General features: G+C 36.1%; 1 protein-coding gene across 1 annotated transcript; it reads right to left on the bottom strand.

Moving 5' to 3' along the window:
• Nucleotides 1-11,531: 11,531 nt before the first annotated feature.
• On the bottom strand, nucleotides 11,532-12,425 carry LOC136823400 (uncharacterized). The gene has a single exon (XM_067079583.1). The coding sequence runs from the start codon at nucleotides 12,423-12,425 to the stop codon at nucleotides 11,532-11,534; it is 894 nt and encodes a 297-aa protein (XP_066935684.1).
• Between the last annotated feature and the right edge of the window lie 2,075 nt (nucleotides 12,426-14,500).

The raw sequence follows: 14,500 nt of genomic DNA, 5'->3' as shown, positions 1-14,500 counted from the left end.
ACTTTTTGAAAAAAACGAATTAAACCATCCGTAATTCCAGGTCTCTCCGCCGCGATTCTAGCTTTGATCTAAGGAAGGGCGGACGGCTTTTTCAATCATTTCTGCGTTTGAAAGATTGGATATATATAGTAATTTTTCATTTGCGCTCCCCAGCGTAGGTGAGATTTAAAGGTACATATACACGATAGCAAAACTGCTTCGCTCATGTATATTCGCTTCGCAAAAACCGTTTGAAAACTGGCCAATCAGAATTTTGTTGCATAAATTTTTCAGGAGAACAATAGACATAATAGGCCAATCAGAAGCGTTTCTACAAAAAGTTGTAGAAATTTTTGTCCAAAACTACCCGTCTCTACTATCGAGTTCAGAAAAAATCGTGAGTAGACGGGGCCCCATCTACTTTAGATTCTGCTGGCCGAACACTGACAAATTTTTCAAAAGTTTTTACAGGACATCTTGGGTCGTTTGTTTCAAAAGCCTTGGGGTTGAAGCTTCTCTGATGGGAGAAGCTTGACTCACCAGTTCTAGTTTTAGATCCACATTCCTTATCCCATTCAAGATATTTCTTTCCAGCAGAGTCCGTATTAAGCTTAATATCGCCATATTTCAATTTTCTCGACTCATCCCTTGCTCGATAGCCAAAATGAGTTGTAATGACCCACCAAACTATTCTCTGTAAAGATTGTGGTGTTTCAAGACCAAAATATCCTTTTTCGTACAAGATATTGACTTCGTCATCTTCTAAAGTGCGAGTTGCATTCGGTTTATTTCCCTTTCCCATCAAAGTGAGTTCCTTGCGGCAACTAGAGAGCACTTTTCTAGATTTTGAAAATTCAGGGCTGGTTTTGATATCGATATTTTTTCCGATCTCGTCAAGACGTCTTTGCCAGCTATTTCGAAAAGCTGTTAATGTATCCGGTTCGTACAAATCATTTGTAGTAGATTGTCGTGGTGCTTTTGAAGATTTCTTTTTAGTCTTCTTAGAGTTTTTTTTAGCTGTCATAAAAAAATGACACATTAAATTTTCAAGTTCGTAAACAGTTCAATTCAGTAAAATCTCTTGTTTCAGTAGGATCCAGTTCTTTCATAAAAGAATTAAGTCTTTTGCATCCACTGTTTGTGGTATAGGTTGTGTTTTGGTTCTTTAAGCCCAGCAAATATTGATCAACTGGGTCAACATCTTCTCGTCATGTTTTCTATCATCAAAATTCTCCTTGTTGTTGTTGTTATCTTCTTTGCGTTGTTTCTTTGAAGATGCATTTTGTGTGTTGGGTTTTCGTTTCTTAGTGGATGGTAGTAAATCAACACCCATATCAAAAGTTACGTAGTAACTAAAAGGTGAAATGTCAGAGAAAAGAGTGGAAACGGGTGGAAACGATACGGAAACGGGCGAAAACGATACGGAAACGGGTGGAAACGACACGGAAACAATATGGAAACGGGTGGAAACGATACGGAACTGGAAATAATATTGCCAAATCTCTATCTCGATAAAATTTTGGTTCCTAAGACATTTGTGGCTAGATTCCCTTCTCTATCTATCCTGAATCTCCCTTCCTTTGGGGATCTCTTCTTGCTAACACAGGCCCTCCCCACCTCACAATCGATAATCTTTTCCATCAAATCCAGCTTACTCGGTAAGAGTTGAACCAAGTTTCACTGGTTTTTCACTGGTTGGAATAAAAATGTCCTGGGTGGAAAATTTTTGAAAAGCAGCAATACAGAAGAAAAAGGAACAAAGAAATTTATTAGCGGGGGGACGCTTATTATCAGGTACCCGAGAGTACTTGATATGATGTGCTCTTCCAGAAAAAAATTGATATAGGCAGCAGACCTGCCAACCGAACGGACGACAGGAATTTTCATATAAAAAAGCACGTTCTTCCTATGCGTAAGTTCGATTACGTAATGATTTTCACCATATATGGTAAAAAGATTACTTCACGGGAGTCAAAATCAATTTTTTTTACAAAATATGGTTAAAAGATTACGTCACAGGGGTCAAATCATTACGTAATCAGACTTTGCATCAAAAACACACTTCCCCTCAGCGTGCGCTGGATTTGTTCGCAACGTTCCCAATGGAAGTGTGTAATAATGAACACCAACTATGACGACCAATTTTCGCAAATAGAAGCAAAATCTGGCATATTTGAAGTAGTGTTTGTTCAAAGCATGATTTTGAAAAATCGCTAGGTGGGAAATAAAAATGCTAGGGTGAAAAGTTTCCTTTTGGGTTGTTCTTCAAAATGCACATTATTCTGTGACCCGGTCCAGGCCCTGCTATGCCGGTTTTGGTTCATAGGCCAGGGCTGCGGAATTTCGTATTATTGCGAATCTATGCAATTTTCCGAGCTGATCGTCTAGACTTAGGTCACTCTGTAAAGAGAATAACCGCCTGGGGTGGAAAACTTTTTGTGGTGGAGTAAACAGTGACGGCGGCGTTAACAGTCGTGCGTTTGTCCCAAACTACCGCCTCTATTTTTCCCGTGAATACCACCAATTACACAGCTGTAAACTCCGCGCATATATATTCCCCGCGTTTACTATCAATGCATTTAAAACGGACGAAAGCATTGTTTAGCCTTTGGAGTGCCGTTTATATATTGTTATGATTTGAATCTTAAGAAGGGCGTTTACCAAATAGAGTTTCTATTAAACAATTTGCTGTATCCAAGGCCACTGTTTTAAAGTGAGAATTGGGACATATTGTCTTATGCCTTTTTGTGACAAAAGTTTTTGTGACCTACCGCGAAATTTCTGATATTAACAGAGTCACGGAACTACTCCCCTGTGATCTTTAGACCTACCCCGGTGGAGGTCCTATAAATTAACCGTTCGTTTGTTCGTTCGTTATTAGCTTTCCTCATGATTGGCTCGTTAGTTTTTTCTGATTTTTTGCACAAAGATGCATAACTATAAACCCTCGAATATGACGGAGCCCGATTTTCAAAAAAAAAAAATTTGGGGCAAATTTGGTCCAAAAAACGGCTAAAAAACGGGTTTTTTGGACTTTGTGAAAAATTAGGTCTATCATTTTTTCTGATTTTTTGCATGAAAGTAGGGTACCATCGTAGGTAAAAGATGGCTTAAGCAGATTTTTGCAAAAAATCTATAAGAATTACTATTAATAAGCATACATCAATGTTCTTAGTCAAATTACTCAATTTTGTTATGAGATAGATGTTTTTTTGCTCAGGAGGGCTTACTTTTAAAGAATATGTGTGTTTCGACATGAAATTTTGGTTGCTTGGCGTGTTTTTATAGAAAAACTGGCCAAATTCGATATTTCTTTATAAGCACATTATCAATTACTTAGGTATTAGCTTTTCTCGAGATTGGCTCTTTCATTCTTTACGATTTTTTGAACAAAGATACATAACTATAAACCCTCGAATGTGACGGAGCCCGATTTTCAAAAAAAAATGTAGGTAAAAGATGGCTCAAGCAGATTTTTGTAAAAAAATAATTTTTCAGCTCAAAAAACGCATATTTATCTATAAGAATCACTATTAATAAGCATACATCAATGTTCTTAAAATTACTGAATTTTTTGATGAGATGTTTTTTTGCTCTCAAAGTCTTGAATATGAAAGAATATTTCAAGAGCTTGAAATTTTGGTTTCTAAACGTGTTTTTTTATAAGAAACAAACGACTAATTTTAATAATCGTCACTATTTGTGTTTTGAATGATTGTTTAATGGTCACGCTTATGTAGATATCAATTATATATGTGTTAAATGCATAACCAGGTAGGTCCATAAAAGGATCACTTGTTAACTACTCACTTAACTTAACCCATAAAACCAAATGTTTAACCTCTCCCCCATTTCTTGGAAATCCGTACACCCACTCTGAAAAAAATCAACACTGTTTCAATAAATTTCAATCAATCAAACTGGCTTATTAAGGTTTAAAAATACTTCTGTTCGAACCCGCTGTTCATCGACTAATGATACAACAGAAGCTCTGTTCACTGTTGGTCGTTTACCCGTTTCCAATCGTTTCTCCACGTTTCTCCCCGCTTCCACCAGTTTCCCTGTCGATTCTCTCCGTTTCCAGGGCGACCCCCCCCCCCGTTTCCATATCGTTTCCACCCGTTTCTCTGACGTTTCACGTTTTAGTTGTAATTAAAATGGTAGATTTTCAACCGTCATTTTGTAAATCAGTGAGATCCTGACCAGCAGAAGAAGAAAGACAGTAGAGGTTACAATGATGGAAGAACCAAATGAAATAACTTTTGCGTAATTCATACACATATTCGAAATTCAAAAATTTAATACGGTGAGTTAGTCCTCGTATCGGATCGGGTTTGCAAGCGGTCTTTACCGTATTATATTGACCGGGAAACGACCAATCAAAACAGCGGATTTGACGCGTAATATGTTAACCAGTTAATAAAACTCAGTAAAAAATAGGAAGTAGAAAACTTAACAGGAGCATCAATATAGTCGTCTAGAATATTTTGTGCACAACAAACTTTTCATAAAAATTCTCTTTTTTCATGTTTTTGGATAACATTTTCAGGGGGTCTTGTTGGTTTGTTTTATTTTGGTCTGTTTTTTTTTCTTTCCCTTAGAAATTCTCATTGGCTGAAATTTTTATTTGTTTATATATTTTGTTGTATATGATTGGCGAAGAGAGACAATGTCTCGCGTTTTTATTGGCTGAGAGAAAATCAATTTTACGTTTTCATTGGCTTAACATTTTAAAAGGAGAAATCTGTTTTTTGCTAATAGTGATAACAATTATTTGAAAAAATTAAGACAAAAGAAACGTGATAAACTATGTAGTTATTTTCAGAGAATTTGCTATCAAAATAAATAAAATTTTTTCTCACTTTGGAAAGAGTTGAAAAAGAGCAAAAGTAAAATGTTGAAGCGCTTGGAGTGAGAAATGTTGAGATTGTGATTATGGAAGTTGAAGAAGCAGTCGAAACACCAAAGAAATATATCAGATCGTTATCTCCGAGTGCTCATAGCATATGTATTCTATGTCAAAAAGATATAGTTTCAAAACGTCGTCATTCCTTGCTCGAGACAATGATCGAAAGACTAAACCATGTAAAGATCTTGAACAGTGTTTAAGTATCACAATCAAACAAACAACAGACTTTCGAATTATTTGTGAAATTTGTAATAGATCTATCGATACTAACATTAAAAAACGAGGGGTAAAGAAAGTTAAATTCCAGAGAGGTAGGCAAGTAGCCGAGCAGAAATATGTGAGGACAAACTTAAAAAGGCTGTCAAAAGGAACCATACAATCACCAAAAAGTCGAAAGAAATTGACAAATGAATTTGAACACTTGAAAATTGGAGCAGGGAATTTGCATATGAAAGTGAGTATTTATTTTTCAAACTTTTTCTTGTACATCAATAAACCGGTTTAAAATCAGTACATGTTATTTATAAGCATGGGGTAAACTTTTGTGAGCCTCATTTACCTAATGCTTAGCAAAATTACTTTTTTGAGTCTTGGTTGAATATGCATATGCTATGCTTATTTGATAGTTCAATTTGAACATTATGGGTGTTTTTTTGTAATTTGTGGGATATATGCTTTGAAATTTTTGGAAATTGAGGCCACACATATGCTTAGGCAAACTCTTAGTTTTTGCATGAATTCAGCCTGAATATGCTTATGATAAGTAATTCTTGAAATCTGAGGCTCAGATTGTAAATAATGTATTCCTAGGTTTCGGGAAAATTGCCTCGTTTTATTTTGGGATTTTAGAATCTTAGAGTTTTAAATATTTTTTGTTCTTGAGTTTTATTGATGCTTTGTATTTTAATTTCTTTTTCATGTGATAATGATATATACACGCTTTTTTACTAGAACGTCTTAATTTCAGCTGAGGCTGGATGTTCTTATTTTCTTATCAATTTTCAGTCTAAAATGTTCTTATTCGTGTTCTTGAATTCGGTTCACTTAAAATCTAATGAAACCTTTAAATGTTAAAATTGGCTTCAAAATCGAGAAATTTGCTACTTTTTTTAGGGGGAAAATTAGTTACAGCCTGACACAAAATTCCTGAATGACTCCTAATGGTTTTCAGCAAATTTTGTCAAATTTTTTCGATTCTCGGGCTGAACATGTTCTTAAGATGTTTATGAAGTTTATGGTAGTGGAAAAGGCCCCAACCCTGAGATAAAGACCGGGTCATGTTCCTCTTTCTTCTTTCATCTCTATGCATAGACAAATTGATACTATTAAAGTTCATTCCAAAAGCTTGTGGACACTTTACTTTTATAAACTTTTCTCAGCACCCATTTATGCTAACACCGTTGGAAAGATAATTATTATCAGAATATTTTAGTTGATGAATTTTTTAAGAATAATTTTTAAGAAAATCGAAAAATGAAGGGGAAACAAGCAACATGCTGAATGGACCTACCTAACGATTAACATCAGATGAAAATAAGGAAAAAATGACAATAATTGTACAAAAATTCAGAATGGAGAAATAAAGCTTGTTTGTTGAATAATGTAAAATGGTAAATAGGAATTTCCCCAAATGCGAAAATCACTTAAACCATTCAGGCCCAAATTTGCCCAAAATAATTTTCCTTAAAAATCTGGCTCCGTCACATTTTGGGCATTGCCATTTTGCATCATTGTGCAAAAAATCAGAAAAAAGTTATGAGTCAACATTGAGAAAAGCTATATTTTCTTATTTGGTTAAAGGGAATTTCCTCAAAATACGAAAATCCGTTTTTTAAGGCGAATAAAAATTTTCCGGGAAAAACCACTTCAGCCATTCTTTAGAGAATCTTGCCCTCCATCTTTGAACAAAAAATCAGAAAAAAGTAATGACAGGATTTTGCACAAAGTCCAAAAAACCCTATTTTTAGGTAGTTTTTGGCCCAAATTTGCCCAAATAAATTTTTTCTCAAAAATCGGGCACGTTCTGGGCATTGCCATTTTGCATCATTGTGCAAAAAATCAGAGTGTGATTATTTACGTGAGTCCCGTGCCCTCGTGGGTCCCGTGCCCTCGTGGGTTCGTGACCCCGTGTGTCCAAAAAAAAACCCTGTGGGTCCAAAAAAAAAAACCCGTGGTTCCAAAAAAAAAAACCAGTGGGTCCGAAAAGAAAACCCGTGGGTCCGAAAAGAAAACCCGTGGGTCCAAAAAAAACACCTGTGGGTCCAAAAAAAAACCCCGTGGGTCCAAAAAAGAAATCCTGTGAACCTGGCATCAAAAGAACTCCGACCACAGAAAATGTAGGATGTAACCCACCCACCAAAAAGACACGGTTGGACGGTATGTTAAAGCGCCGAATCGCTACCACGCATTCTTTAAAAGACACCATTAAACTAAGATCATACGAAGAAAATAGCCCTCTCAACTGGGTTTTCAGTGTATGTAGCAGTGTGAACGGGACAGCTGAATACAAAACACAAATGGGTCAAAAGTTTATTGCACCCACCTCATGTTTGTACTATTCTATCCCTTGGATAGAAAGCCAGAGGAGTGCTCGTTTCAGCGCCATATAGAAGATGAAGATCTAAGATCAATTTTAAAGAAAGTGGACGATAAATATATTAGTACAAGAAAAAACACAAAAACAGGGAAAGATATGAAAGCCATTTTGCTGCAGCACCCTGATTTCAATAATCCCCAAAGTTTCACTGTGCACCATAAGGAAAACTGCACAGCAAAATGCCAAGCTTGTAAGACCGTTTCGAGTATCGGTGAATTAGCGATTAAAGTCCAAGGCCCTTTGGTAAGGAAAAGGCAGTGATGGAAGTTGCCATGTATGTATGTCCAAAAGATCATTGTCTACGAAAATCTCCAAAATGGACAAACATTAAATTCACCGGTGCCATCACATGGGCTGATAACGTAAGCGAGGAAGAGAAGCAGCTTTTATTGAATATTTAATTGTACACTCTTATTTTTTTATAAGAACAAAGAATATACCCAGCCGGCACACAACGTTTTCAAAACGTTTTTTTTAGGTTTAAATTACGTTGTGAAGAAACGCGTTGCCAAAAAAACGTTTTAAAAACGTTTTTTCAACGTTGTAGAGAAAACGCGTTATTTCATAACGTTTATAAAACGTTGTTGAAACGTTATAAGCCAAACTTGATTTAAACGTGATTTTGATCAACGTTTTTTAAACGTCTATAAAACGTTTTTTTGAGACGAAAGTGTAGTGCCCAAGATTTATATTTGAAATATATAAATACAACCTCATCGACTCTCAGCTTTTATCCCAAGAAAATTTCTGAGACTTTACCTACCTGCTCTGAGATATAGGAGAGATATTCTATATATCTTTTTCTCTTTTACTTTATTGACTTCTCTTTAAGTGTTAAATATATTTTAATAAAATGCCCACTCCCTGTTTGAATACCTCGTAAGATCGCCCACCTGTTGAATAGAAACTTGTGAAATTCTCTCCGTCACGCCCTTTCCAAATTACAAACCATGCACCCGCTCCCCGTCCCACCACACTCACCGCCCCCCATCGTCCGCCGAATTAACAATGGAATGGCTTCTTTTCTGGACAGATTTCGAACGTTCGAACGTTCAAACGTTCGAATTCGAAATCACTTGTAGTTCAAAACAAAAATCAAACAAAGCAGGTAAAGGTTTTGTAAAAGTTGGATGTTTCATGCACGAAGACTGGAAGAAGCTGGTTCTCTTACAAAAATCAACTAGATAATGTAAGTAGTTACATTAAACTGAAAATGCTTTTGATATTTAAGTTAATTCTTAGAGGCTTTATCGGTGTAGCTTATTTCAGGTTTCAATTTCTGATGATATTTATTTTTGAGAGCAAACCCTGGAAAAATTACATAATCTTCAGTAAACTTTATGTTAAAACTTTTTATTTTAACTTCTTTTCCCTCAGATTCAAGCTGGAGTGTATTGTTGGTTTCCTTATTGCGACTATCCTCAGCTGACTTTGTGTGCTCGCCAGCAGAAAGTACCGAAAATATGCTAGTAAAGGTAGGTGAAATGTAACAAGACTTTAATAATATCTTTCCAAAACTATGCTAATTTCTTGTTAATACCCCTGCATCACTGAGTGAGCTTGGTACTTCAAACTACTGAAATTTGACTTAGAAACACCCCTGTCTCAACGACAATAATTTAGCAAAGTCCTTGGTAGAATACATTTCGTGAAACATAAAGTTTGGCCATGAAATTTAAGAAGTTTTTTCTTTATCCTTTTGGAGCATTCTTTTTTCCGTGGAAAGAAAAGGTAGTTTTCAACGTCTCAACCGCAGCTGAAAAATCTTTAAACATCAAATTTACTATTCGTCTTTTATTTTTTCAGGATCGCTAATGTGTGAAGGAGACCAAAGGAATCGCAATCAAGATATCGTTTTTTAACACTTCGAATAGCAATCATACTGGGAAAGTTTGGAATGATTATCACAAAAATGCCGGAAAGGAAGGACGGAAGAGAAAGAACATCAAATTTTTGATTTCATTGCGTTTAATTTATACTGATTGTAGATTTTCATACCCATAAAATTATATAGAAAAGAGCATTCAAAGAAAATCCAAATGTGTGTACGGTCTTTCTCATAATAGTGCAATGAAAAGGAATTATTTTGGCAAAGAACGTCTTAGAGACGTGTTAAAACTAATCTAAAATAACTTTTAAAGACGTTTTTAAGTCGTCTCAGAAACGTACCATACCGAAATTAATAAAATTAGGACATCTCGGAAACGTCCTACAGACGTCCATAATTCGTTCCAAAAAGACGTCTTTCAAGTGGCTAGAAGAAAACATAGAAACAACGTTTTTTAAACGTCTTGCAAAAACGTAATCTACAAACGCTTGAAAAACGTTGTAAAGTGCGACAAATACAACCTGAAAAAAACGTTTTCCAAACGTTGTGAAAAACGTTTTTTAAACGTCTTTCAAACGTTTTTTTGCCGGCTGGGTAAGAACATAAGGTTTCGAGAGGTCAAAAATTTTAAGAACATGCTACATGTTTCAATAAAATGTTAAGAGGTTGTTAAGGCAGCTGACTTCACGGAAAATCACGTTTAGAGCCAATTAAGACTCCTTTGAGCAAATTTTTGAGACTTAAATTAAAAAATAAATAAGAACATTTTAAGGCTTGAAACCAAAAAAGTTAAGAACATAGAAGGCTTCCTCGAATTTAAATGTTCTTATAGAAAAAGAGTGTAGTGTAGTATTAAATATTTACCTTATATATGCTATCTTGTGTTATTTTCTTGATGTATACCTTTGACGGTTTTTTTGTGATCAGCCGGATCAAATTACTAAAAGATATATATTTTTTAAACATTGCCAAATTTTTAAGCAATGTGATCTTAAACAATTATAAGTTGCGAAAATTTTAGCTAATTAAGTTCTCGCAAAATCTGCCAATTTTTGTTTGCAATCTTCCTTCCGTTAAATTTAGTTACATATGTATGTTCGTATGTTAGTATGTTTTTCTTGTTCCTTTAACATTTTTGAAAAAAGTATATTCATCATTTATCATACAGTATCTTATAATAAGTAGTTTGTTAGAACCTTAAGTTCAATTTTGCTACCTTAAAGGAAGAAATTTTGGCGGGAATTTAATTTGGCGGATGGACGAAAAAACTAAATTTGGCGGGAATTTAATTTTGCGGTCGCTTAAAAATTTAACCTTTAAGATGGCGTCAAAACAGCGAAAAAATAGCAAAAACACCTTAAAAGAGATCATATTTTCAAAATGTTTAATTTGGCGGGAATTTAATTTGGCGGATGGCGGAACACAGGTGAAATCTAATTCCTACTAGGTTAGTTTCGGGATTTTTTATCGCATACCAAACATATTACAAGAAACCCCGGCTATTACCTTAAGTGGATTACTGTAGTCTTGGGCATGGATGAAAGACAAAATTCGCCAAATTTGCTAAATTTAATTCCCGCCAAAATTTATCAACTTAAGGTAATCACGAGAGTAACCCATGCTATAGTATTAGGGGTATGTTCTTTCTTTTTTTTATCTGATTGATAATTCCTTGGGTTAGGGGGCCCACCGTATCATTTTTAAACACAAGAAAGAAAGCAGAAGCTGACGCTGATGACGCTGAATATCACGAAGTAGCATTGAGTTTGCTCAATATTATGCTTAAAAATAGTCTAATCATTATGCATTAAGATTAAGTGCGCCTATATTTTTTATTGTGGGGATTTAGAGAAAATAGATGTTCTTCTTTGCTTTCCCCGTGTTTTTAATTTTACTTTAATTTTTTCCACCGTATCCCTATCCACTTTTAGCCACACCTTTCAGTTCGTCCCGAATAACTTATCCTTTTGTGAAGTGAAATTCTCAGTCATTCAGAAATAATTTCATTGAAAACTTTCTAAAACCGTCTTATGGGAATTCTTACTGCTGACACGATTCCTTTAGTTTGGTTTTAACGACCGCTGATTAATTACGGTTATGTCATAAAAAATCACACAAAAGTCTACACTGAAAGACTCAAATATATTATTTGTTTTTTAAAATATTCTAGATATATATCATGGCTCCCTCGGCTGGGAATACAACAATCAATCAAACCATTAATCACATTCAACCAATACCACAAGTTTGTTCACTGGGCGAACATATTCAGTTTTATTAAGTCTAATAGTAACAGATCGAACAACACCATCATCACTTTCATGTGCTCTCGTAACGACAGCTCGTTTCCATTCGTTTCGATAGGAATCATCTTTAAGAAGGACAACATCACCTTCTTTCATGTTTCGTTTCGAGTTGGTCCACTTGGAACGACTTTGAAGATGACTAAGGAACTCCTTTCTCCATTTCGACCAAAATTCGTTGGAAAGATGCTGGACTCGCCGCCATCGTCGGCGACAGTAGATGTCTGCACGTTGGAATACTCTAGGTGGCGGTGAAATAACATTGGATTTCATGGTTAACATGTTGATAGGTGACAATATGTTGGGACATTCTGGGTCAGCAAGTCCATCAGTTGTGAGGGGTCGAGAATTGATGATTCCCTCAACTTCAACTAAGAATGTACGAAATGACTCATCATTCAACGAATGACCTTGGGTTAACATTAAACCACTCAAAATTGCTCGTGCTGACCTAATGAGACGTTCCCACACACTGCCAAAGTTACTTCCATATGGTGGGTTATGGATCCAATTGATGACGAAATCTGTCCCATAACGAAGGAGGTTGTCTATGATTTTATCTGTATCCATTTCTTGGAGGGCTTTCTGCAATTCATTGTTTGCACCAACAAAGTTTGTGCCATTATCACAGCGGATGGTATGAACTGAACCACGACAACAAATGAAACGTCTCAAGCAGAGGAGGAAAGAGTCAGTATTAATGGAACATACACTTTCGAAGTGAACAGCTTTGCTGTTGAGACATGTGAAAATGATGCCATAACGCTTGAGGTCTGAACGACGTTCACGAATTATAAATGGTCCAAACATATCAAGACCACAATACGTGAATGGAGGTGAAGGTTCCAATCAATCCTTTGGAAGATCAGCCATCTTTGGTGTTGAGGTTTTTCCTCGAAGGATACGACATTGAACACATTTCATAAGGATGTATCGAACGAGGGAGTTCCCATTGATAATCCAAAAACCACACCTTTGTGCTTCATGAAGAGTTGAGGTGCGTCCAGCATGATGTAAGTTCTGATGTAGATGCTCGATGATGAGGTTGGTAGTTATACATTTCCTTGGGAGAATAATTGGATGCTTGCTTTCAAATGGTATATCAGCATTGCAGATACGTCCACCAACTCGAAGAAGATTATTGCTGTCAAGAAATGGTGACAAATTAATCAATTGGCTGCTCTTCTTCAGGGAATTCATTTGATTGGATTCCAATGTTGCAATTTCTTCTTGGTATGCTCTGCACTGAGGAATTCAATTCTTTTTGAAAAAATACCGGTGTGAAAACTTAGAATTTTATATTTTACTATTATAAGGGTGTGGTATATTCGTCTCTAGGCACTAACACGCCTATGTCATTCGGTAGATATTGCTTATGGACATTTTTTTTGCATTATTCAGCAGTCGTTTCGTCCATGAGATAACATGTCATTCAAATGATTTATCTTAGATTGATGAGTCAGATCAGGTCATTGCTTGTCGTGCAATGCACAATGTTCCAGGGAGCGGACAGAATTTACAACATACCCAATCAAAGGCAGACAGTGCCTTGAATGGAGTTTCGGGTTTAAAGTTCTTTGTTCCAAGTTGTACAGCCACCACGACTAAGAATGACAATGATGAGACAAGTTTTGGTGTTGCATATTTCATAGTTGCCCACAAAATGGATAGAATCACTCCAAACAAAATCTTTGACGTGATTTACGATCAGGGTGATCTCGACATAACGCCCTCTACCTTGAAAACGAGAAATGAAAACGTGCTGAAAAAGACTGATGCTATACTGTCAAAGCTGAAACAGGTTGTCAAGGTAATTGTTTGTGTTTTTCAAAAGGTTGCCATCTGGAAATTCGATTAGGAAAGACGACAGCTGAATTAAGGAAAATAACTCATCCCCAATGATTGCAAAACACAATACCAAAACATGCCAAAACGCGTACGACATGCATCATCAAGTTCTCCTTCTGATTCTTTGGTATACTCAACAAAGTAACTACAGCTTTTTCCGCGACGCTTATAACTTAAACTGTGATATACAATATACAATGACATTCACCAAACAACGCAAACAAAATTTGATGTAATCGGAGTTGAGAATATCAGCTATCTCGTCAGGCAAAACAACATCAAATTGTGAAGGTATATTCATAATATCTAAAACAATTGACCTTCTCTTAAAGCCAAAATGTCTCTGGCCATCAGATTCGGCGTCATCAGCATCAGCTAGAATTTCATCGTGCGTTCGAAGGCGGTAGCTTACATTGTATGGATATATCCAGGAATTACATTCTGGGTTGTGTTCTCTAGGGTGGTAACACACACTACAGCCATGAAGGCCATTGAATTGGGTCATCATCAGTGAAGCTGCTTTGGCTTGAAGGTCAGCGAGTTCGGCCTGTAGTCTGAGATAAAATGTTTCACCATTTACAGAAAAGCCATTTCTCATAAGTCTAGCAGCTTGTCGAGTGAACGATATTTGGAATAACTCGTAGTCAGGCTTCTCAGGACCATACCACAGACCGCATAATAAAATATTTGGAAGAGAATACCGATGACGTATGCCCAATTCTACAATGAATGCTGATAAAACCCAAATCTCTATACGCTTGGATTTAACAGTGGGGACGCCATCGAGGTGCCACACTAAAGTCACAAAATTTTCATCATCTCGTTTGGAATCATATCTCCATCAAGGACATCACAATAATATGGATGATTGTCTTCAGCATTGTAATTGGATACAGCTTCATGGTGTTCTGAGAAAAAAACAGCATTCATATTAAAATATTGCTTTGATGTTTTTCAGACTGTATCAGCAAAGATCTATACATTCATCGTATCACCATGAAATCTTTATTACAGTCCCTGGCCCAAAATGCAGGCCT

Source organism: Clytia hemisphaerica, unplaced genomic scaffold (genome assembly GCF_902728285.1).
Source record: "Clytia hemisphaerica strain Z4C2 unplaced genomic scaffold, Clytia hemisphaerica genome assembly, whole genome shotgun sequence".
NCBI lineage: Eukaryota > Metazoa > Cnidaria > Hydrozoa > Leptothecata > Clytiidae > Clytia > Clytia hemisphaerica.
Note: the sequence above shows the minus strand (reverse complement) of the source record. Positions and strands in the feature narration are given on the sequence as shown.

Excerpts from the sequence above, each read along its gene's own strand:
- LOC136823400 (XM_067079583.1), bottom strand. The coding sequence starts at position 12,425 with ATGTTTGGACCATTTATAATTCGTGAACGTCGTTCAGACCTCAAGCGT.